The sequence below is a fragment of the Felis catus genome, chromosome X (genome assembly GCF_018350175.1).
Source record: "Felis catus isolate Fca126 chromosome X, F.catus_Fca126_mat1.0, whole genome shotgun sequence".
Taxonomy (NCBI): domain Eukaryota; kingdom Metazoa; phylum Chordata; class Mammalia; order Carnivora; family Felidae; genus Felis; species Felis catus.
Window position 1 is genome coordinate 87940263 of NC_058386.1, and position 25788 is coordinate 87966050.

At 45.6% G+C, this 25788-nt stretch overlaps 1 protein-coding gene across 4 annotated transcripts in view; it reads right to left on the reverse strand.

The window, feature by feature from the left end:
• Window positions 1–25788, reverse strand: part of COL4A6 (collagen type IV alpha 6 chain) — a 316262-nt gene that overhangs the window by 20843 nt on the left and 269631 nt on the right. For 3 of the 4 annotated variants that reach the window (XM_019824148.1, XM_019824146.1, XM_011279393.2), the window contains 16 exons: window positions 19800–19859; window positions 18712–18756; window positions 18171–18224; window positions 16861–16930; window positions 15790–15897; window positions 14491–14631; window positions 13533–13637; window positions 11591–11751; window positions 10910–11089; window positions 10170–10353; window positions 7624–7677; window positions 4801–4872; window positions 4419–4526; window positions 2622–2843; window positions 2065–2226; window positions 240–410 (listed from right to left, as the gene is read on the reverse strand). In XM_019824148.1, coding sequence (XP_019679707.1) covers window positions 240–410; window positions 2065–2226; window positions 2622–2843; window positions 4419–4526; window positions 4801–4872; window positions 7624–7677; window positions 10170–10353; window positions 10910–11089; window positions 11591–11751; window positions 13533–13637; window positions 14491–14631; window positions 15790–15897; window positions 16861–16930; window positions 18171–18224; window positions 18712–18756; window positions 19800–19859 — 1897 coding nt within the window. The remainder of the gene's footprint in view (window positions 1–239; window positions 411–2064; window positions 2227–2621; window positions 2844–4418; window positions 4527–4800; window positions 4873–7623; window positions 7678–10169; window positions 10354–10909; window positions 11090–11590; window positions 11752–13532; window positions 13638–14490; window positions 14632–15789; window positions 15898–16860; window positions 16931–18170; window positions 18225–18711; window positions 18757–19799; window positions 19860–25788) is intronic. The other variant, XM_019824147.1, reaches the window with a different exon arrangement.

Here is a 25788-nt window from a genome sequence, read left to right on the forward strand (position 1 = left end):
TGACAATGCTATTCAGCCCAGTGTTCCGCCTGGCCAGCAGCGAGGGTGATTCACCGTGGCTGGAGTTTTCCCTTAGTGCTAGCTTTGTCCAGCCATCTTACCACAAAAAGTCCCACCCACCTCCCTCCCTCCCCGCCCCAGCCCCATTCCCCCTTCCGAGGCAGAGAAGGGGGGCAAGCTGGGCAGCATGGATGACCGTTTGAGGCACCCACTAGTGCCTTTCTGAGCACTTCACTTACCCTTTGGACCCGGCAGGCCTGGCAACCCAGTGCTCCCTGGCAAGCCTGAGTTCCCCAAGAAGCCAATCAGCCCTGGAGATCCTGGAAGGCCTTTCAACCCAGGCAGGCCTCTCTTTCCAGCTGATGCAGGGGGACCTGTCTCGCCTCTTAAACCTTTCTTTCCAGGATGTCCTGAATCAGTACAGGAGAGAACACGGGACAGCCGTCAAGCAAGGCTGTGTCCAGATCTGGGCCACTGCCCATTCCCATGGCTTCTGGCTGGCTGGTTGGCTGGCTGGGTTTTGGAAATGGTCCTGTAACCATGGCCTCTGCAGGCTGCTAACTGGCAGACTTCTCTGCTGGCTGAAGCATTAGCTCTTACCACCCAGAGCACCACGCCAGTGGCTATTACTCTCAGCATGGCAGGGCCAGCAAACCCCCTTCTGATTAGAACTTCTTCCCCCTTTATGAATGTGGTGACACATTTTAGCCTCTGAATGGAGCTCTGGGAAGCCAAGGTGGCATCTGGAGTCCAGTTTCCTGGTACTTCCAGTCTGAATCGCGCTACAATGGCTGTTTCCTGAGCCAATCAGTGAAGTAGAGGTTAAAGCTGAGCCATTGTTTCAGCCTCCCAGGGAGCCATGGATACAGGGCTGCCCTTTTAATCCCTCATGCAAGCAGTTAAGTCAGCCAGTTCCTTGGCATTAAGGTTGAAAGGCCCCCTAGTGCCAAGTACTGTAGAAATCCCCAAGGCCCATTTGGTCTCCTAGGTTGTCTGAGACTTCTTTCACCAGGCTTTAAGTTGGTCAATGGGATTAACCTCCTGAGCTGCTGCCAGAGTGGAATGTTCAGGTACAAAGCAAGGAAATTAAAAAACTCAAAGGATTAAATCAGTGACGACAGAGGTATTTGGGCCCCCAAGGACCTAATTGAATGGCTGACTTGGCTTTCTATGAATTGAAAAGCATCAAGTAGCTGCAAGCCCCAGGATTCTAATGGGGGGCTGTGAAGGGGATTCCACAACAAGGGAAGGAAATTCAATGGGGGCCAGCCCCACAGCATGGGCTTGGGGACCCCTGGCCTTGCCAAGGTTAGAGTGTATAGTCAGATAATTCCCTGAGCAGGAAAGCCGCGGGGGCATCAGTCTATGGGCTTGTGTGCTGTTTTCTCACCTGGACGGCCTATGGGAAGACCCCAGAAACACATAAGGATAAAAGGGATTAAAAAGGATTTTAGTGGCTCTGCAAAAACTCAACGTCAGTCACGTGGCCTGCAGTAAGTGGGGGGTGCCATAGTCACTGAGGCAGGGGAGAGGAGGGCAGTGCAAGAAAAAGACAAGCTTCAAACACTAGGCCAGAAGCAGGGGGTGTCAGCCCCCAGGCCCAGTGAAGGCCACTTTGGCCACGGGCCCTCAGAGGCAGGCTCATCAGAGAGGCAGGCCACCGTATAGTCATCCCTCCTCTCGAGCTTCTCCCCTCAAGACCAAGCAGGCTCCCCTCGGTCCCAGCCAAAGCGGTGGACATGGCTAGACCCACCTCCACAACCAGGGCAGCTTCTCTAACTAGGAAAGGCAGGGGGGAGGCTGAAGCACATAGTTGAGGGGGAATGAGGCCATGGGGGAGGGGCGGGGAGTGATCCGTGGTAACATTTTGGAAGCCAAACTACAGAAATCCATTCTGCTCAGCACTGCAAGGGTCACTTGAGATTGGAAACATGAGGGGTCGGAAATGTCAAATGTCCTTCTAAACCCTGTGCAGGTCTCAGGGCTGCTATGGCTCTCAGGGCACCAGGGCCCAGGGCCCAGCTTAAGTCTGTCAAGCTGGGGCCCCTCCTCCAAAGGACCTACCTGAAGGGCCTGGAAAGCCTGGTGCTCCTGGGAGCCCGGGTTTGCCCTTGATGCCGAATCGGCCATCAGGCCCTGGGGACCCTGGCTGTCCCACGTGGCCTGGTGTTCCAGGCCTGCCCCGTTCACCTTTGGGGCCCAGCAAGCCTGACTTCCCAGGCAGACCTAATGAAAGCAAGGGGCAGATGGTCACAGTCTGGATCAATAGCAGGGACTGGTTACCACACCAACTTGCAGTGCAGAAACCTGGCCCGGGGTACACCCCAGATGCCATTGTCTTCTCGGCGCCAGCCTTGCTGCTGTTCCCAGCAGCAAAATCACAGGCTTTACGAGAAATCTAACTATTCCTTGTGGTCACTTCTGGATTTACTAAGAAAGGAGAATAGACTCAGGTGATTTAAGAAAAAGTTCCCAACAGGGAGAGATAGAACAAAATGACTTTTTATTTTTAACCTGCCAGTTAATTCACCAGCCCAGGCTCATGCGTATATTCATGCAAGCGTACCCGCCACGGGAAGACTTTCTGTAGATTGTTAAATATGTGAGTCAAAAAGAGTCACCCTTGGGTCCTGGAAGGCCAGGGTCTCCAGGAAATCCTTGGTCCCCTGGCAATCCCTGTAGGCCTTGCTCCCCCGGAGCACCATTTTCAGCACCATAGATGTCACCAGAGGCTCCCTTGGAACCTGGTAAACCTGGACTGCCAATTTTCCCAGGCAAGCCATCTTTTCCAGGGAGCCCAGGAAACCCAGGCAAGCCCTTCTCCCCACGAGGTCCAGGAAATCCTAAATGTAAAGAGGCAAAAATAAAAGACCATGGAGGTTTGGAAGTAACAGGTCTGGGTAGAGATCTCTGACACAGATTTTCTTTATCTATTATAAAAGCTAACTAGGGGCACCTGGGTAGCTCAGTCGGTTAAACATCTCACTTTGGCTCAGGTCATGATCTCATGGTTTGTGGGTTCGAGCCCCATGTCGGGCTCTGTGCTGACAGCTCAGAGCCTGGAGCCTGCTTTGGATTCTGTGTCTCCCTCTCTCTCTGCCCCTTCCTTGCTGGAGCTCTCTCTCTCTCTCTCTCTCTCAGAAATAATAAACATTTTTTTAAAAGCTAACTAACATATTAATAATGTGTGTCACTTCTCTTGAAAGTCAGGAGCGCCCTGGTCCTGGGAGGACTTGCCAGAAGCAAGGACTGTGCCATGTGAACCGGAGAAGGTTCTAGCTCAGTGAGGCCAGGCCTTCAGCTGAGCTTAGCAACCCACTCTTGGGGCTGATCCACTGGCCAAAGAGCATAGATTACATCCAGGACTTCCTGTTAAAGGCCCAATTCTTCTGAAGTCATCTAACCCCTGCTGTCTTGCCTCCTTCTTCCTCGGGGGTGGAGGAAATTGAAGCACCAAGAAACCATAGATTGTGTGGCCCAAGATGAGCCCTGTGCTGTAGAGCAGGGTTGTTCTCAAATTGAGTGTGGGTCAGAACCACCTGGAGGAGAAGGTGCTTGGTAAAATCCAGATTGCTGGGCACCGCCCCCCTAGAGCTTCTGATTAGTAACTCTGCCAAGGGTCTCCAAATCTGCCTTGTTAACAAATTCCCAGATGATGCTGGTGCTGCAGGGAACACAGTTTGAGAACCACTGGTGCAGCATAGAACAAGGTTGCAAGAGGGTGTGAGCAAAGGGATAGATATGAACCACTTCTCTCTGACTCATCTGGATCTCTTTCTCTGAGCTAGAGGGAGTTGATCTAGAAATTGCCAGAGGTACTCGGCAGTCAGATAACCTGGTAGAGTACTAGTTCTGTCACTAGTGGTTTTGTGACCTCAAGCAAGTCACTTTCCATCTGAGCCTCGATTTCCTCATCTGAATATGAAGGGATTGTTCCAGCTGATGGCCCTTATTGCTCTGATATACTGTCACTCTCTATCTTGAAGCTCTGCCTTGCCTGAGTATGAAGTCAAAGCCATCCCACTCAGGGACGCCTGGGTAGCTCAGTCAAGCCTCTGGCTTAGGCTCAGGTCATGATCTTGCCGTTCATGAGTTCAAGCCTCACGTCAGGCTCTGTGCTAACAGTTCAGAGCCTGGAGCCTGCTTCAGATTTTGCATTTCCCTCTCTCTCTGCCCTTCCCCTACTTGTACTCTCCCTCTCTCTCAAAAATAAATACAACATTAAAAAAAAAACCCTCCCCCCTCCCCTACTTGTACTCTCTCTCTCTCTCAAAAATAAATAAAAAATTAAAAAAAAAATCCATCCCACCCACACCAGAGTGTGAACCTAACTTCCTATAATCAGGGGATGGCTACCACAATACAAACTCACTCTCACACAAAAGGAGAAGCAGGCAAGGAAAAGCTTCTTTCCTTACCTGGCAGTTCAGGAAGGTGAACTAATCCTGGACTTCCAGCCTTTCCTTTATTTCCACGCAATCCAGGCTGGCCTGCAATCCCAGGGAGGCCACGGACCCCCTTAGGACCTGCAAACCCAAACATGAATCAAGAGGGGAAAGGAAAGTCAGTGCGGCTGGTTTCATTTGTAATGTCCACTCAAGAATCCTAGTCTCTTGGAGGGCCTCTTACTCTTACCTCCCCACACAGACCTCTCCAGGAGCCATTCTATTGCCTCAATCCTCAAGGCTGCCCTCTCAGGAAGAATGTGGATCCCCAAATGCTACCAGGCTATGCCCTGCTTCCTTCAGCCCACGGCCCTTACAAGTGTGTTCAATGGCTTTCTTTGGCCTCATTCCATACCTGGGAATCCGGGAGCTCCTGGTAAGCCTGATGGACCGTATGATCCAGGAATTATACATGGCAAGGTGACCCCTGTAAATGGTAACATGTAAGCATCTTGTGAGCCCACTAAGTCAGGTGGGCTCTCCTAGCATGCTCCTTTCCTCCAGTTCTGTTGGATGAGCCAACCAAGCTCTTCCCACCCAGCAGCTTGGAGCCCGTGCAAAAGAATTGTGGCATCAGAAGCTCTTGGGAGTTACCCCCTAGTGCAACTGCTTATAGGTAAGAGTACTGCTAGTGTCCAAGTGCCAGAATGTCACCTCCTAAACCATCAATGTCCAGTGGGCAGGCATCTACCTATGCATCTACCTATGCAGTAGATGTTACCTAACAAGATTTCCTAGAGGTAGCCTATGTAGAAGCAGCAGCAAATGGCAATGACCTCCTCACCCTACCCTTATATGAAGCCTCTCCCTAGGATGGGTGCTTGGGGATAAGCCTGAGGATCCATTATGGCCATATGACTAGACTGGAGGGTTTGAAGTCAAGACCCCTCAAGTTCACATGTCTGCCCTTTTCTTGGAATGAAAACAAACTATTGGGTTCTTTTCCTAAACCATCGGGTTCTTTTGACCCACAGCACTTGGGATCTACAGAAACCTATTGATGATTACTGTGGGTGAGAGGTAGCTGTATTTCTGTATCAGACAAACACTGAAGGCCACTCTCTTGGCCATGGCAGACAAACAATGACCATTCCCTCAGCTCCTCCTTTGAAAATGTCAACTCTGGTACTCAGGGAGATGCAGTAGTCAATTTCACTGTTCAAGACTTTGAAGTTGGCATGCATAGCCTTCCCCTAGCAAATTCTTCCTTGCTCATTCATAATTCAAATAAAAAGAGTCTACACAAGATCACAGAGGGGAGGTTTAATAAAATACCGATGAACAAATTTTGTGTAGGCTCCCTCAAGTGCCATTTACAAATAATTGCTATGCTAATTAAAATTAGTCTTGCCTATTCATTAAAACAATCCCCCAAGGCCTGCTTTAAGCCACAGAGCCAACAGTTCTAGTAAACTGCTATAGTTTTTGCCTGTACATAAAATAAATCACAAATTGCCTTTCTTAAAGATATGTTTACAATCTATGATTTAGACTGCTTACTCAACTAAATGGCATTCCTTCTGCACTTGCTCTATTCACAAAGAAACATGGGGAATTGAATATAGTGTATTGGTTAAGAGGTGGGGGCTCTTAACCAATACACTATAGACACCGAGCCAGACAGACCTGAGCTTGTATACTAGTTCTGCTATTAACCAGCTGTTTGGACAAGATACTTAACCTCTCTGAGCCTCATGTATAAAACGGGAGCTACTTTTCTCATGTGGCACTTGTGAGGATTATATGAAATAATGCTAACAGCATTCTGCACAGTGTCTGGCACCTTGGCGGTTGCTCAGCAAACAGTAGTTTTTTATTATCTTATTTAAGGAGGAGCATTCAGAAGAGCTCCTCCAAGACCAGCCCCTGGTTTCTACCTTAGTCAGGTTAGTGATGCTACTTTGTAGCCTGGGCAGCAACTTTCCACCTTGCAGACCTCAGGTTCCCATAGCCACACTTCTACAGGTGGAGATAGCCATAGGCCTGATCTTGCCCCATTAGTGGTCACACCCATCTCCATCCTGCCAGACATTGAAATGATGGGGCTATTTCTCAGGGCTATTTCCCTACTGTGGAACTATAACCTATGGGCAAGCACCTTATGATGAGATGCCTCACTGGGAGAGGACTGCCAGTCCTGTGTTCAGCTTGGGCCTCAGTCCCTTGGACGAGGTTGAAGAACTGCCTCCCTAGATGGTATCACGAGAGGGATCCCGCAGAAGATTCTCCTGCCCCAAATATTTCAATGGCCCATTGACTCCAGTGTATCAAACACTGCAGTTCCATCGCTTTCAACCTTACAACAAACAGTAAAACACAAATATCTCTGCGCTGGGTCCAAACATGAACCATCCATCCTCAATCATCAGATAAGTTTCATAAATTCTCTTTTCCTGTCACAGCCAGATTAAAAACAAACGTTTAGAGCATGGGGCCAAGGTCAGGCATCGGAAAGGTTCCAGGACAGGACAAATAATGAAAAAGGGAAGATGGAAATCAAGGTCATGTTTCCCTTTTGCTTCAGACCAGGCCTGTACACCACAGCACCCTTGTGTATGCAAGTGGAGGGTCAAAATGCTGAGAAGGTAAGACCTTCAAGTCATCCTGGTATCTGGCTCTTTCACATTACATCTCTGTCTTCTACCTCACATCTGTGAATTCAGAGCCTTCTCTTCAACAAAGCATAAATCAGCTTTATCCATGTTCTGTTCTATAACACACAATCTAATTAGTCAGGATTTCCTCCATAAATGCCCAAATTCATCGTCAAAATAAAAAGCACCTCTGCTTATCAAGATTCTATCATTTCAGTTTACTCTGGGTCCAGTGAATAAACATCAGACATGTGTTCATCTTCCAGCTACCTCTCAAGGCAAGTTACAACCCCAGCTAAGTTCATAAAATGAAGGTGCTCAAGGCAGACATCAGCAAAGCCATCAACAAGCATGGTGAAGGAAATCAGTCCCTCTCAGAGACTGCATGCCCATTTACTCCTGTATCCCCTCCCAAAAATCAGGAGTGACAGTGTCAGTGTCAGCCTTCATGCACCCCTCCCCAGCCAAAGGCTCTAGCATGGTGCTCAGGCCATCATGAGTGTTTGTGAGAAAGGTGAACAAAAAGGAATGGACATTTTGGCAACATCAGTGTTTGAGAACCTCGAGGCTGAGCTAGCTCTCACCTCCCTCTGTGTCTAAGCCTCCTTTACCAATGCTCTCCCTGCAGCAACAGTCACCTAGACCAATCAAGTAAAGAAGAAAATTAAACCCAGACAGAAGTTCCTTGAGGCCCAAGGGGAGTCTTGTCTGCAGACTGGGTATGCCCACTAATCAAATTCCCTATCCAGATCGAATGGAGAGAGCTGGCACCCACACAGGATCAAGGACACAGTTGCTGTTTCAATAATAACCAGGGTAATTGATTACTGTGACCATCTGGATCAGAGCCTCTTTGGAAACAGCCAGTTGTCTGCTCATCCAAGGTTTGTAATGACTCACACCACTAGGTTGAAAAGCTTCTAGTGACTACATCCCTATCCAAGGCAGCTGCTCTAGCCTGGGCCACCACTGGTTGGAGTGAACACATTTAAAGAACAGCATCCCTTCATTTTCATGGCAACAGTAATGGCCATCATGCAAATGTCAGGGGCTCCCAAGTTATGTCTTTTTAAAATTGTGTGGAAAAAAAAGATAGGTTTGAGGAGTTATATGTGGTTGCCATGGAAAGAAAAAGAAAGCTAATGCTCTTATCGGAAGTAATTTTTTGGAAAGTCTTGGTACTACAACAAGAACATTTTCTGCATAGGGTATCTCTCAGGCTAGAGGTTACTATATCACTATATTCCTAAGAACTTTCTGTGGGGCCTAGTGAAGTTTAGGATACAAATGGTCCCATGGGCCTCCTTCTGTTGACTCAGCCTGTTTTCAAGCAGTCAGAATGTTGATAATAGCCAGATTTGAGTGTGTGTAAGCATATAGGTAACTCAGTTTATAACTCAGTTTAAAACCCAGTTGCCTACAGAAATGGTTGGCCTAGAATAAAGACCCAATTGGCACAGGGATAGTGGAATGACCATGAATAATATCTCTGGGAACAGAGATGGAGGCAAAGCTAGGACTTCCAAAAGTACAATACTTTAGTTTGATAAAATTCCTCACAGCCTTCACAGGGTTTTGTAAACTGAAATACAACTCGGTTTTAAGAATCTTGAATCATCAATTTTTAACATATACCATCATCCTTGGTATGCCAACACATGCAAGTAGGTTTTAAAGTCAATAAACATGACAAGACCTGGTTTCTGTATTCTTTTTTGGTAATTCTTCAAGGTGACAAGGTAGAATGAGAAGAAATAGGTCTAAGAAATAGCCCCTTGGTTATTCAGAAGCCCTTGTCTTCTGTGAATATATATTAGTATCTTATGGAACATTACACTATACTAGGCAAATTGAGAAATGCTAAAAAGAATTGCCTTCTTTAGTATCCAGACACTTACAAAGCAGTTGGGAAAACTAAAAGTATTAATGGAAGAAAACATGTAATTTAAGAGGAAATGGCATATGTTGTGGAGGTCAAGAGAAGGTTTAGTGGAGAAGTAGGCGTGTACCCTGAAAGACAGATAAAATCTGACTGCACAGAAGAAAAAGAGGAAGAGCATTCCAGAAAAAGGCAACCGCTTGTAGCTTTGGACTAGCGGCGAGACGTGATGATATCAGTGCTTTACAAATACTGAATTGGCAGCATTGTTCATAGCAGAACTGAGTGAGGAAAGTCTGGAGGTAGGGGATGAGAAACCACTTAGGAAGCTGTTTGTCATTCACTCACTCATCCATCCATCCATCCATCCACTCATCCTTACTTCCAATGTCATTCACTCACTCATCCATCCATTCATCCATCCACTCATCCTTCCTTCCAACTGTCCATTTATTCTGAAAAGCATGTAGGTATTTGATAAGCTTAGGTGTGAGACAATGAGAACTTAGTAGCAAGAAGAGGAGGGAAAGAATATAAGAAGCACTGCAAATGAAGAATAAGAAATGAATTTCAAGTTTTCAAACTTCAGATAACAATAAGGATGGTGCCGCTAATGGAAACAGAAGTTGGGATGGAGAGCTATTCTGGCTGTATGCAAGAAGGTGACTTATTAACATAGCACCATCACAATCTACAAGCAGGACTGTCACTCCCTACAATTCCTGAAATGCTGATAGAAAAGCGAGGGGTTTAAGGTATGAAATAAAGATTAGACTAGATACAAGTAGAGTCTCTTCTCAATCTGAGATCTCATGAATTAAGGAAAGGTTCCTCTCTGGTGATGATAGTACCATATAACTTAAGAGGACACCTATCCAATCTCTTCCTCATTACTTCAATGATACTTGTAGCAAATGGCCATCCAGCATCTGCTTGAAATTTTCCAGGGATTATGAGCTCACAACCTCCCAAGACAGCTCTGTTACATTTTCAGACTGCTGTTAGGAAGTCTTTTTTTGTTTTGTTTTGTTTTTACTAAGTAGAACTGAAGTCTAGATTGCTCTGTATAAGTGTACCACAATTATGTACAATTATGATCCTTTGTCCTCATGAAAAACCTTAAAAAATTGCAAGAAGTGATTATAACCAGCCAAAATTCTTCTTATGACACATTTCATGTACCTGGGTCATATCTACACTCTACAAGGGGTCAGTTTTTCAAGTCCATGGCCATCTGATTCCATGACTCACCTGGAAGCCCAGGGAGGCCTTGCTTCCCTGGTAATCCATCTATTCCTTGATCTCCAGGAAGCCCACGAGGTCCGGGAGATCCTGGCAGTCCATTTCCTGGGGGACCAGCTGGACCACTGTGGCCCTTTTCACCAGGAAGTCCTGGTAACCCCTTCTCACCTTGGAAGCCCTGTCCACCATCACCCTAGAGAACACATAAGAAAGAATGCAATCCCAACTTAAAGATTTATCCTGAGTTGTTTGACCATAGGAAAGAGGTAGCCAGTGTGACCAATGTTTGGTTTTTTGTTAAAATTCTCCGTCACTCTAGTTTATCAATCAGTTCCTCTGATTTAGTTCATTTAGTTCATGGAAATGAAGTTTGTCAATTCTTGATGCTCTGATAATACAAAATATTCTAGACCAGTGGTGGGGAGGGGCCGGAAACTGGAGCAAGGTAACAGTCCCTGGCAGGGGTTGGGTCACAGAAAGCAGCCGGATTACCTGCAAGGGAAAGCTGAGAAGCTAAAGCATTTTCAGTGATATGGTCAATGGGTACTAGCATTTCTCAAATGAGGCAATGACCCATTTTGAGAAAAAGATTCCCATTTTACAGAAAAGAAAAGCACAGAGCACAGAGTTTCAGTGGCAGAGGTGGGAGGAGATGTTCTACCCTGTCTCATGGTTAGTGGCCATCAGGACCCCCACTAAGTCAGATGTGAGGATTTATAGAGCTTATCACCCAGGAACTATCAACTTACTGGGAGGCCTGGCAGACCTGGTAAACCTGGTACTCCATCCTTCCCTGGGATTCCTGTTTTACCAGGGAGCCCCTGGGGGCCAGGATCACCCCGCTCCCCTGGCATCCTTGATCTTGAACTGAGAGTTGGCTCCCCTTTCTCTCCTTTGCGGCCTGCAGGACCCCGAGGTCCAAATAAACCCTACAAAACAGACAAAAGGGAACAATCAGGAGATGTATACATTATAGGACTCTGGTACCTAGCATAGGTCTGACCTAAAGCAGAACCTTGGGTACATTTTGGCACTATTCAGGGCACTTGATAATTTCCTCATCTGGGATTACAACTGCCCATTTTTTTTCTTATCCTTTCTAAATCTTTGAAATTTTTGAGGATGGTAACCCTGTCTTAATTCGATTTCATCTTCAGGGCCCAGCGCAGTGTTAGGCAAATACAAATAATTTTGTGGAAGGAAGAGAGGGATTAAGGAAGTGGGGGAAAGGAGGGAACATAGGTAGGTCAAAGCAGAAAGGGACTTTGGAGATCAGCTAGTCTGACTTTTTAATATTACAGATCAAAACCCTGAAGCTTTGTTTTATTCCAATCTGTCTTTCCTGTGTTTTAGGAACGTGACTGGGGAGGAGTACGGGGCACTGGAAAGCTCCTATTGCTCCCTCAGGGCCAAAGTTTGGTGAGACTTACTGGAGTCCCTGATGGGCCCTGTGTACCCCCAGGGCCTGGATCTCCTCTGGTTCCTTTAAGGCCTGGAAGGCCAATGAGACCTTGTGACCCAGGCAGGCCTGGCTCCCCAGGTGGTCCAATGTTAGGGATACCGCCATCACAAGCACAAAACCCCGAGTCGCCTGGAGGAGAAAAAGACAACATTAAACAAAATAGACCATCTTTCTAAGAAAAAGAATGATACAACAGTGGTAATTTGTGACTTGAACAACTCCCTGGAGGGAATCAGAATGTCCACAGAGAACAAACTCACATGAACTAGGTTTATGAACCAGATCTACTCTCTATCAAAGTACATTTGTACCAGTGATTTGATTTCATTACTCTCAGGGGAGACAACCCAGCGATCAGTGAGTCTAATTAATGTACAGCCAGAGTTAAGAACCACTGCCCTATGCTAACCACTTGGATCTGGAATCTAAGCCACTCAAAAATTCTCTTCATCATAATGTCTTTTCCCTTGTGTTCTGTACACAGAGACAAATGTCCAATAAATGTATGACAGGGATTTTGGCAAAGCACCTTTGAAGTGGTATCAAGGAATCACTAACACTATAGCCCAGCCACCTGTACCTTCCATGCTTATGGTGTGGAAAATGAGAACTTAGGCCAATGTAGGTGACTCTGAGGTCCCCTAACATCCTGAAGGGCCTCTTTTTACTTTCAGAAAATTGATAATCCCTGAAACTCGGAAAGAACAGTCTGTAGCATTTCTCAAGTGTGATCCATGGATCACAGTCAGTTATGTTGCCTATTCATAAGGCAGCTTGCTGGGCTTCACCCCAATTCTAACAAAGCAGACTCTCAGGAGGCCAGAACCAAGAATCTAATTTTGAGTAATCTCCCTTAGGTGATTCTCATGTACAGTGAAGCTTGAGAATCACCATCACTATTCCAGACTTAGGGAAAACCTTCTGGTCCCATGGGAATATAGAATGGGGAGCATTAGAGTTATATCTTTTCAGGAGCGAGAATGGTATCCGGAAGTACACTAGCTCTGTAGTGAGTCACACAAAGGCAAAGGTTAACATCCTAAGTCAAAACTTGCAATTCCATCTCCTTTTTCTCCAAATAGTCCTCCTTGCAGCTGAACAACAGAGATGGAACTTTTAAAAACTTCTCAACTAGCTCCTATACTTACGTAGTGACATTTTATGATTCAGTAATGAGAAAGGGGAAGAGTAAGTTAGGACCTCTCTGCTTGAGGCTGAGAAGAGCTGTTAACTCTGTGAGAGAAGGGGAAAGATCTCAGATAACTTGAACTCCCTAGGCCATCCCCAAACCTCTCTGGAGCCCAGAGTTTCACCTCTTCCTCCACTTAGGCCTGGGCTGCAACTAAAATGAATTGATTTATTTGAGCTTTAAGCATCTGCATCTCAAGAGTATGAAACAGAGGAATGACCCAAAGGCAGCAAGAAGATGGACAGAGCAGTGTGGCCAAAGGCTGGCATAATCAGTTAGCCCTTCAACATCGGGGGGTGGGAAGGGAGATGCAGTTATTTTTCTGGAGCCAGTTGGTTGTTGCAGAGTGCCAACTCTTGACCTTTTCAGAGTCCTATCCTTCAGACTGAAGTTAATGATAAGTGGCATCCATCCTTGGCCTTGCAAGCTGAAAAGTGTTGCCGCATGTACTGGTTAATAACTGGGGTTAACGGCAACAGCTTCTGCAGGTGGACACAATAGGATGAGCAGCCTGCAAGCCACTTTGTTCTATGTGACCTCAACTTCCAGCCTCAGTCTCAGAGCCCTAAACATAGCCCTTCCAACAATCTTAAAATCAAATCCCCGATCAAGATCCCAAATTGCTTTTGTTCACATTCCCAAGGCCGTTAGTTTGCTCATTCCCCGGAAAGCTTTCTGCAAGGAGTGTGGGGAACAAAGAAACCCAAGGGGACAAAATTACCTTTTATTCCTTTGAGGCCTGGGTTTCCTTTTGGACCTCGTTCTCCTCGGAGACCAGGGAACCCTGGCTCTGTGTTCTGTAGTGTTCCAGTCTCAAATGTTCGACCTTCAGGACAAAGGAAGCATGAAGGATCTCACACGAGCCTAGATTCACATGACTCAGCACAGCAGCTCAGTCACTGAGGACTAAGCATCCTTGAGGCTAAACAACCGAAGCAGACACAGGGACCCAAAGTCTGTAGCAAGTCTTATCCCTTATTGATTCTATTCATTCTACTACTGCTTACAGAAGGTCTACTATGTTCCAGGCACTGGACTAGACAGTGAGGGTACAGGAATGACCCAGATAGCTTCAGTAAGCCAACAGGCCCAGAGTCTACCCCAGAAAGTTTGAGGGAATGGGTGCAAGCTGCAGAAGTCATGGGGTTTAGATTACAAACAAGCACACTGGGCATATTTCTAGCCTTTCTCTTAGAATCTAGAATTCCATACTCAGGTAGGACACTTAGGGAAAATAAGCCTTGTAGAGGCTTTTAGCAACCATCTTGAGGATCCAGGCTTGGCTTTCCATTTCTCAGGCTCTCAGCCCACCCCACTGGAGCTTGAAGGAGCCAATGTTGCTTCATCATGAGCTGCAAGACCAGAGGCCAAGGGGCTGAGAACAGTGGAGGGTGGAATGAAATGAGTACAGAAATTGGAAGGAATTAGATAGTGTTTGGTTATTGAGGTGGCCTTAGCTTGCTTTTTTCTTGATGAGCACTCTGAGTGCTGTGGTTGTTAACCTGTAGAAGAAGGCTCTGACTCAGAGAGAACAAGGCCTTTGTCACTGCCCCTCTGCCAGTCATTGTGTATCCTGGCTATTTTTCCTGTGAAATGCTCTCTCCCTCAAAAATCATGAGTGTTCTGCCATCTGGGTCACACCTGAGTCTCAACACCAAAGAGAAAAATGAATGACTTACCAGGTGGGCCTGCCAGGCCTGGTAAGCCTGGCAAACCGCCTCTGCCAGGGGGGCCAGCTGCCCCAACTGTGGTGCGGCCTGGGTTTCCTTTGTCCCCCTTGAGACCTGGAACTCCTTGGTGCCCTAGGGCACCTGGGACACCTGGAAGAATAAGCCCACACAATAATGCTACTCATGTCACCCTACCCTTCAGGGGCATTGCAATCAGTGGCATACATTGGAAACTAACTCCAAAGGAAGAATTTGGAAAAGCATTTGCCCTTCTCTTGCATCATAGTTAGAGGGCTCATTAGGAATCATCTAGCCTAACTCCTCAGTAAGTTGAGACCCAAAGTTATGAGGAAACATGGTCAAGGGCGCAAAGCTTTTTAGTGGCAAACCTGAGAGGGAAACCTGGTCTCCAGCCTTGTACTTTGTGATTTTTCAACCTTGGTAGTGGGATCAGCTGTACCTCCTCCAGTGGCTGCTTTATTTATTTATATATTTTTTAAAATTATTTTTAACATTTATTTATTTTTGAGACAGAGAGAGAGAGAGAGCATGAACAGGGGAGGGTCAGAGGAAGAGGGAGGAATAGAATCTGAAACAGGCTCCAGGCTCTGAGCTGTCAGCACAGAGCCTGACACGGGGCTCGAACCCACAGACCGCGAGATCATGACCTGAGCCAAAGCTGGATGCTCAACCAACTGAGCCACCCAGGCGCCCCCTCCAGTGGCTGCTTTAAAAGCACAGGTATCCTTACAGATGCCCATCTCCAAGGAACTTAGAAACTGATGCCTTTAAAAGCAATGTCTGAAGCTTTATATTTGGGTCACCATGGCCTCTCAGAATCTGGCATGCCCTTTCTCTGTTTACTACTATAGAATGATATACAGGTATGCCCCTCCAATTGTTGTTTCAAGGGTGTCATCCATAGGATCCTGGGCCATTTAGTGCCTGAGTTAAGCACAGAGTGAGGATCTGGGTACAAACTCTCCTCTGGGCTTTTGTTGGCCCCTTTTGGCAAGCATCAGCTGGGATGGCACATCCACAGAAGAGTGACAGGGTTCTAGCAGGCCAACACTGGCCCCCTCTGGTTACCACAAACCTCAGTAGAGTTGCCTGTTTAGCAATGCTACATTATTCAGGCCAAAAGAAAGCTGTTCACCCAGGTCCTATCTTCATATACATTAGCTTTGGGACAGTGGTAGGGAGCTTAGTGACTACCATTTACCTTTCCTTTGACTTTGGCTAGGTACATACCCAGACCAGAATGGATAGAGGACAGATCTGTGCAGGGGGTGGGTTAGTTTGCTTTACCTGGTAAAGCTGGCAAGCCAGGGAGGCCGGAAGGTCCAGGCAGGCCCTGGACGCCTTCATCTCCTTTAAGTCCTGGGAGGCCTGGCACACCAGGGTCTCCAGGGTAACCTGGCATTGTGATGAAAGAAAAAAGCCATAAGCAAACCCAGAGAAGGCCCACTAATGTGACAAAATGTCTAAGAGGAGTTGCAAGGAGATGTCCTCATGGTGGACGTGCCTTTCTTGTACTTCATAGGTCTCTCAGATGCTAATGGCCTCAGTGATAATGGGCCCACTTGAGCTAAGTCTCCATTAATGTCCAGAACCAGTCTGGCCAGGGTTTACCTTCCATGGTAAGATCTGGTAAGTACTAGGAACGTTTTTCTACTACTACCAACCTGCTGTCATGCATCAAATGTCTACTATTTGTGTTACGGTGTTGAAGTCTACCACTCATATTATGCACATAGGTTCCCTGGAAGTGGAACATAAGAAGCCGCTGTCGATCATTAACACCTTGGCTTCAATGAATTTACTGGCTAGGGCATGGGCCAGAGAAGATGAGAGAGGAGAAATAATTCAGGACACTCAGGTAGAAGAGGTACAATAGTAGAAGCCTTTTGCTCAAGCAAAGAGTAGAGACACTGGGCATATGGATGTTTGGAGAAGGCAATGGAAAGAGTTGGATACTTCTCCACCTCCTATGAAATCGTCAAACCCAAGCATGAATGGGATCATGTAGATGAGACACCAAGTGTCTCATGGTACAAGGCTGCAGTCAGCCTGGCTGGGGAGGATACCAATCCTTCCCTAAGCATCTTTAAGAGAACAATTTTCAGCAAGTTCAGGCCCAGTCTGACCCAAATCCTAGTCTTAGTGGACCCAACACAAACATGAAGCATAGGGCTTGACTTCTTTGCCCAAAGACATTGGAGTTCAATTTTCTAAGTACAGGACTCATGAGGGGCCCTTGAGGGTGTTGGGTTTAGCAGCAATCCAGTGGCTGACAAAGTGCCCTTTTCACAATCGCAGGGAATATAGAATTTAAGTCCTGGTCCTTTCTTTTTCACTCAAATCAATGAAAAGTTGCACCTGAGATCACAGCACCATCCGTATCGATGTAAACATCTGGGCCTGGCAAGCCAATGCCACCCTTTTCACCCTGTAAAGATTCAATGTGTTAAATGCAAATATTTCTGTGACCTCATCACTCAAGATCTATGTGCCTTCAAAACCACTCCTCAGGAAAATGAAAGGTTTCTCCTCCTGCAACCCCTGATTCCCAGGGCCAACTAGTCCATAGGTTAATTCCAGAGCTCAATAAGTTTCAGATGAAGGCAACATAAGGCAGGCCAGAGGCCTTACACTCAATTGCAAACCTGTCAAAAACAAGGGATCTCAATTTTATTTTGCAACCTGACTCAAGGATAATCTGCTTCTGGACCCGAGGAACATGTCACAAGAACAGACAACATTGCTGCACCAAAGAGGTGCAAAGGAAGGAGCAGTTGCAAAATTTTCTCCACACTTAGCAGGCCTAAGACTCTGCTACCATCACTGGCCTTGTTAGTGGATGATGTCAGGCAGAGGAAGTCAAAGGACTTTCCAAAAGGGTGACTCAGTCCCCAAAAGGGGGACTCAGGTATCAGAATCAGATACAATGGCATATCCAGGTAGGGTGGTGGGAGCTGCCTGTCCTAGGTACAGGCAATGAGGGGGTGCATCGTCTGTAGAGAATTTAAAAACAATCCCCCCCAAAAAATTTGGCAATTCTAAACCATGTCAGTAGTAGAATATTCTTCCTTGTAGAGATGGATTTGCTTTCACAGCCTCCCCCTTTTAGTCTGCCATTGATCAAGTGGAATCTAAGGAATGCTCAATGGCTTTGTGTGTTAAAAGTAGTTTATGCACTGAAGTGCATATGAAAAGAGTAACCTTTAAAATGTTAAAAAATACTTCATCTCATCTGTAGGCATTTGTTAAGGTCCAAGAGTTTGTGTCCTCCTTCCCCCCGCCCCGCCCTCAATTCATTTTGAAAACCTAATGCCCAAGGTGATGGTATTAGGATGTGGCATCTTTGGGAAGTGATCAGGTCATCAGGGTGGAGCTAATGCCCTTAAGAGGACTAATGCCCTTATAAGAAAAGGCCAAGAGAGCTAGCTTGCCCCTTCCACCATGTGAGGACACAGTGAGAAGTCAGTGACATGGAAGAGGACCCTCACCCAACCATTCTGGCACCATGATCTCGGGCTTCTCAAAACTGTGAGAAATAATTTTCTGTTGTTTATAAGTCACCCAGTCTGTGATATTTTCTTATAGCAGCCAAATGGACTAAACAGCATTTATGGTAATTTTTCACTCTTCCACCTCCCCAATCCAGGATTTTCACTTCCCAACATTACCTTAATTCCTGGAAATCCATTAAATCCAGGGAAACCTGAGGACCCTTTCTTGCCCTGCGACAGAAACATAGTTACAACTAAGTCAAATGTCTAAGAGCATACGGGGGGACTGGTCTTTGGACGAGGCCAGGGCAAATGGCACAGGGACGTTGGCTGGCATGCCAGAGTATTCCAGGAGTCTACCTGACTCTGGAGGGTGTAAAAGGTTCCAGAAGGCAATATGGACCAGGTAGCCACCTTGCATCTTAGGAGGTATAAGGGCCACCGGCTAGAGATGAATACAAGCAGGCTGGCCTTGCTAGACCCCGATAACGTAATAAGTAAGTATGACCATGGTACGGCACTGGATTGGTAGCACTGGAGACTCTGCTTCTTGGGTCAAGATAAAAGAAGATAGTGGCTGAGATTATACCAAAGAGAGGTAGATACTTTGTATTATAAGCAGTGATTCCCTTTGGACTGATGGCCACATTAAGTAAAGCAAGAGGGCCTTTTAATTATGACTTTACATGTGGGCTTTTAATGATATTAACCAAAATACCTGACTCCCTGGGGGGCCTCGGAGTCCTTCTAAACCCATGGGACCCTGTAAAGAGAATGGAGGCACCTTAGAAAGATTAATAGCCCACACTAGAAAAAGCCAATAGACTTACATAACAAAGCTATCCAACTGAGTTCAGGATTTTGCCTATCCTAAAATCAGGTAAGAGAATGTTCCTAGACCTGGCTTAATGACTTTTCTTCTAAGCACTAATCCATCAGGCTGAATAACCACACAGAGCATTTTTAAAGAGCTAAACAAATGGAAACATTTTAAGTACTAGGTGGAATTTGGTAGAAGGGATGGGTGGTATTATACTTAGTGTGCATTAGTTCCAAGTCATGAGACTTTTTAAATAGATTGTGGGAGGGCCTCTTGTCTCTCACCCCAAATGCATTCTTGGTTGGTGATTATGTCTTTTCAAGACAAGAGAGTAAAGTAGAGGAAGAAATGGTGGGGTAATGGGTGAACACTGCTGAATATTCAAAATACTCTTAACAAGATTTATGATCACACTAAAATCATAATTTTCTAAAATATGACTTCTTTAAGGCTAAAGGCTGGCCAATTGCTTACAGCCCAACATCTAAGTGACTGAAACACTTAAAATCACCGAGGCTAACAATTATTTCTTCACTTGAATTGAGCTTATTATCAGAAATTGTTGATTGCAAACATCACTATGTTCTAGAACATCCCAGGCTTGTTTCTGTCCTATAAAGATTGTACTTGGCCCTCTTTCTTCCATTCCTGCAACACCCACACTCTTGCCCACATTCCCTCAGGATAAAATATAATTAAAACAAGACAACACTCACACCATTTTTAGCCCAGAAGATAATTATGTACGACAACAAAGAGAGTAAGTAGGCTGAGGAGCCATTCCTTATTCAAAGGAGCCACTAAGTCAAGGAAATGGGGCAAAGTGAAAAGGAGGAGATCATAGAGACCTGTCAGAGGGCTGAGGAAGAGAAATAAAAGAAGCTTTGGTGGCCATCAGGTTACATAACATAAAGATGCAAACAGGACAAAAAAATATGGACTGGGTGACTTGACAGACTTAGGCAAGCAACATTCCAGGTTCATACCCTAGGTCCTGGCAAACCAGGGATTCCCTTTTCACCCTTTTTTCCAGCAGTTCCAAATCCCTAAAGGAAAAAAGAAACCACAAGTTATAACATCCATTTCTTCATAGGTATCCTGGCTCCATCCAAAGCATGGAAGTAACTTTAAATCAGTGCCACTGACCTATTGGGGAGGCTCACCATGATGAGTCTCTTGTCACTGTCTGAGAAACACATGGGTCCTGAATATAATTTGGACCACTGATTCAAGGTTCCCTCTTGGTTTTAGAAGTAATGTCATGTTCCCCTAAACACTAGTACATGTATTCATAGCAACATGGACTGACAGCATAAAAATGATTAAATATCTAACCTCATTGGTTTTACAGATGGTAACACTAACATTCAGAAGGGTTAAGCATGTCATATGGGTTACAGAATCAATGAGATGGCCAGGTCTTCAAATTTCCATTCCAGGGCCCTTTCCATGAAAATAAGCTGTCTTCCATCACCTAGGAACTCATTTCTTTGACCCACAGATGGAGAATTTTGTTAATTGTTGGGGGTCGATACTAGAGGGAAGAGCTTTTGCCCTCTGGAGACATGATGACTGTGTCATTCTCTTCAGTGGGAAGGATTATTTCTTTCTAGGTGTGGTCTAGAACCCTGCATACCCTAGCAGTACTCTGAAGGGCACTATGAGATGGTCTTCAATCCCTCTTGCCCTGCTCAAAGACTGAAGACTTTCAGTCATAGACCTGACTTGGGGACAAGCAGAAATCCAAAGAGCAGACTGAGTGAGAAAAGCTTCCTTCCCTCTGGGTCCAAGGCAAGCATATTCTGGGCCCTTGAGATACAGAAAAGTTCATTATTAAAGTGGATAGAGTCTTTCATGGCAAACCTCATCAAGGCCATTTTGTTGTTACTGTTTAAAATTGGACTTTCTGGAGCATAGATTTTGGCAAACAACATTCATGCCTATTGTAAGAGTAAAGGAAGCAGTGATTCTTTCTCAAATGTAAGCTTGTAAAAGATGGTAAATGTTGTGGCATGTCTCCTGTTGTCCTCTTGATGTGACCTGGCTCAGCTGGTTATGTAGGCTCTGCTCTAATCCCACTTAGAGTTTTTCCTTCTTCTTACATACTCAGAGGACTCCCATGGGTACTGAAAGCTGGCTGAACAAACCTTAGCTTTGTAGGCCCAAGTTGTGTTTGTTTTGTTTTGTTTTTTAATGTGTTTTGTGTGTGTGTGTGTGTGTGTGTGTGTGTGTGTGTGTCTTTTTTATTGCGGGGTCGAGTGTGCATCTGTGAAGGGTCTAGTTCAAAGCAAGCTTTGGTTCCTTCTCGCCTTTCTTTTTTCTACGTCAATAGTTGTGTGTCAACTGGGTCAGACCTCATGCTGAATAGGATTTCTATTTGAAAGGCCTATGCATCAAATGAACTCAAACTTACTTGAAATCTGTTCTGCATCTCAAATGGGAAAGCAAGGCATGCTGCCACCTGGTGGAATCTGTCTATGGGTCTCTGAAGCCAAACATGCAGCTTTCCCTGGTCTGGCCATGGAAGCTATAGCAGCCCACACTGCCCCAGACTCTTACAGCACTGAGATGACTTAAATGTATGAAAGTTTGTAAGCAGGAGGTCTACGTCACACTCACTTCCATCTCCTCCAAGACATGTTACTCTGCAGGCTGAACACATACAAAGTGGTTCCATACATACTTGTTGAATTAAAAAGAATGACCCGGAGACCAAAACTGTTGCAAAAAGTGAAGCATGTCCTAGAACTGTCCAGGAACTGTCTCACACTCTCCACCTATCTTGCCTGTAGTTGGAAAGACAACGGGACTTTGTCCTCCTTCTTCAGAAAGCAGAAAGTGTATCAGGACTCTTGCTCTCTCAGAAAGCTTGTGCTACCATGTGAACAAAAATAAATACCCAAAAAGTTTAAAAAGGACAAAATCAAAGAAACTTATTTGTGTGTGTGTGTGTGTGTGTGTGTGTGGCGGGGGGTGGTGGTGGTTAAAGCCAATAAACCATACATGACTTGGCAAGATATTGGGATGTAGGCTTAGCTTGTCTCCCAGTACAGGAGGTACCATACAGGGCCCTGATGAACAAGCTGTTCTAGAAAGATGTCCTGGGCCCCAACCCTCTCACAGTCAGTCCTTGTCATAAGCTGTCCTGCATCCACTGCTCCCATACCTCTTCTTACCAATGTCTAGGAAAACCTCACTAGAGCACTGGCTTAGCTGTTCATTTTTGGTTCAAGGTTGTTAGTGGCTCTGCAAAAACTCAACGTCAGTCACGTGGCCTGCAGTAAGTGGGGGGTGCCATAGTCACTGAGGCAGGGGAGAGGAGGGCAGTGCAAGAAAATGACAAGCTTCAAACACTAGGCCAGAAGCAGGGGGTGTCAGCCCCCAGGCCCAGTGAAGGCCACTTTGGCCACGGGCCCTCAGAGGCAGGTTCATCAGAGAGGCAGGCCACCGTATAGTCATCCTCCTCTCGAGCTTCTCCCCTCAAGACCAAGCAGGCTCCCCTCGGTCCCAGCCAAAGCGGTGGACATGGCTAGACCCACCTCCACAACCAGGGCAGCTTCTCTAACTAGGAAAGGCAGGGGGGAGGCTGAAGCACATAGTTGAGGGGGAATGAGGCCATGGGGGAGGGGCGGGGAGTGATCCGTGGTAACATTTTGGAAGCCAAACTACAGAAATCCATTCTGCTCAGCACTGCAAGGGTCACTTGAGATTGGAAACATGAGGGGTCAGAAATGTCAAATGTCCTTCTAAACCCTGTGCAGGTCTCAGGGCTGCTATGGCTCTCAGGGCACCAGGGCCCAGGGCCCAGCTTAAGTCTGTCAAGCTGGGGCCCCTCCTCCAAAGGACCTACCTGAAGGGCCTGGAAAGCCTGGTGCTCAGTTGAAGGAGCACCCCACGTGTCCAGTAGTTGCCTCAGATCTACTCAATAGGTTCCTCAGGATTTGACAGTTTCCTCTTTTCAGTTTCCCCCCCACCGCTTATCTCTTCCATTCTGCCTTACCCTGTGTTTGCTGTTCCCCTGGACACAGGGCACACAAGTATAAGATTCTCTCTGATGCTCTCCATGAGAGTACCTGTGCCCACAACTGCTGGGGACAACATGGCAAAATGTGTGAAGCTGGGACTGAGCCAGAAAATCAGGGATGTTTGATCCTGCCAGAGGGGACAAGACAAAGAAGGTGACACATACATTTGTCAGGTTGGCCATTTGTCAGCAGCTCTTGCAAAGATTTGGGTTTGGATGGAAAGGAAACAAATGCTTAAAGAAAACATTTTTGAATTCCCTAGAGATTTGCATCCTCAGTGCTGCCATGTTTCTCAGTGACTGGAGATAATTGAAAGCTGATGTGCAGGCTTTGGATTTGAGAAGTGTGTTTCCTCTGGAAAGCCTAGAGCACCTCAAACACGTTACCATCTTTCTTCTTACAACCATTCTGTCAGAAGGCACATAAGGTGCCTGCAAATGTTCCCATTAGGCAGACAGACATATTAGAAGAAAGAATGATTTGCCCAGGGTCTTACATCAAATCCATGCCAAAGTGGGCTGAGAACTCTGGGTTCTTGACTTCCACTCTCTGAAAATATTCTGTGCCACATGAAGGGAGGTATTTTCCAGCTTGGATGTCTTTACAGTCAACTGAGGTTTCTATTTTGCAGTCTACACAGTGAAACCCCAGAAATGCTGAGCTTGAAATGGTATTGCAGTTTATCACTGTGCATTCTTGTCAGTCTCCCTTTCTTTTATGGAACAAAAGGGAATGGGGTGAAACCGTAGTAGAGGAAGTCCTCTGAGGCACAACAGGAATGGGAGGAAATCAGAGGGAGGGAGCATGAGCCAGAGAACCCAATAACACCAGATATCATAAAATCCACCACCACAAGAAGAACGAACTAGACTGTAGGGAGCAGTATGATAAAGGCAGTATGAATTGGCTAGCTTTTGAGAAACTTGGATTCCAGTCTCAACTCTGCTAATGACTTGCTGTGTGACTCTGGACATGCCTCTTCATCCATTCAAGCCATGGTTTCCTTTTCATTACAGGGAGATAAGCCCATCCCACCTTACTTACCTCTTGGGGATGATGTGAGGTGATTAGAGTCTCTGTACAATGCTCATAAAGGAAAGTACAAACCTTGTTTCCCAACCCACTTGCAAAGTATTTTGTATTTGTGCTATCCAATAGAAATATGTGAGCTACTGGGGCACCTGGGTGGTTCAGTCAGTTAAGCGTCCGACTTTGGCTCAGGTCATGATCTCATGGTTCGTGAGTTTGGGCCCTGTATCGAGTTCTGTGCTGACAGCTCGGAGTCCACAACCTGCTTTGGATTCTGTGTCTCCCTCACTCTGTGCCCCTCCTCATTCACGGTCTGTCTCTCTCTTTCTCTCAAAAATGAATAAACATTAAAAAAAATTTATGTTGATTTCTTTTTGAGAGACAGAGCACAAGGGGTGGAAGGACAGAGAGAGGAGACACAGAATCCGAAGCAGGCTCCAGGCTTTGAGCTGTCAGCACAGAGCCCGACACAGGGCTCCAACTCACAAACCGTGAGATCATGACCTGAGCTGAAGTTGGACACTTAACCAACTGAGCCACGCAGGCACCCCCAAAATTTTTTTTCAAAAAAAGAAATATGTGAGCTACTACATTATTTTAACTTTTTTAGTAGCTACATTATAAAAGCAAAAGAAATTGGTGACATTAATTTTAATAACATTTTATATAACAAAATATATCATAAATATTGTCATTTTGACATTGAAGTAAAAAATATTAATGAGATTTTTTTTAAGTAGGCTCCATACCCAGTGTGGAGCCCAACATGGGGCTTGAAATTAAAACCGTGAGATCAAGACCTGAATTGATATCGAGAGTCAGATGCTTAACTGACTGAGCTACCCAGGCATCCCATTAATAAGATAGTTTAGATCATTTTTCTCATACCTAGTTTTTGAAATCCATGTGTACTTTACAATTACAGTATATCTCATTTCAGACAAGCCATATTTCAAGGCTTGGTGGCTACATGTGGTTAGTGGTTATAATATTGGACAGCACAGCTTTATACTTTGTAAAGAAATGTCACATATATTGTGAGTTGGGCCTCAAAATAGTAGATATGACCATTGCCATGTTACAGATATACAGAGAGGCTCGGAGACTTGAAAAGGTTCCAGAGCTGGACCTGGATCTGAAGTCTACATGTCCTGTGTCTAACTTCGGGGTTCTCCTCCTTTCTGATTCATTGGACATTGAACTGATTAAGATCAAGGACATAGGACAGATGATTCTCTGTGCCCCTGTGCTTCTACAGGCCATCATAGAAGCATTTCAAAGAACCGTAGGGAAACTCTGGAGTCATCTATCCCCACTTCAAGCAGAGGCAGGCCTGATCATCTTGAATTCATCCATTTTCCTCCTGACCCCTACACCCAATCCATGAACATCTTGTCAACTCCTTCTTCAAAACACATCTCACAATTTAAGAGACATATCAACCACATGTGATGTGTGGGCATCGTTGGATTCTGACTCTAACAGGGCAAGTATAAAAAATATGTATTTATGAGATAATCATAAATCTGAATACTGACTTAACTGACATAAAGTAATTACTGATAATTGATTAACATTGATGATGTTGTAACTATGTTTTTAAAAAGTTCCTCTCTCTTAGAAATGCTGAACTATTTATGTTGAAATGATATGTCTCTTACTTGCTTCAGATTGGCCGAGTTGCTAAATATTGAAGCTGAGTGACGAGTACAAGGGAGGATCATTATACCATTTTCTCCACTTGGTGTATGTTTAAAATGTCCCATAATAACAAGTCTACACTTTTTACATTTCGAATCCATGCACTTCTCTCCATTTTCATTGCTATCATCCTAGTGTAAACTACTACCATCTTTCCCTTGGATTGGTGCAGTAGCCTCTATTTGCTGCCTCAGCCTCCCCTCATCCTCCACACCCCACC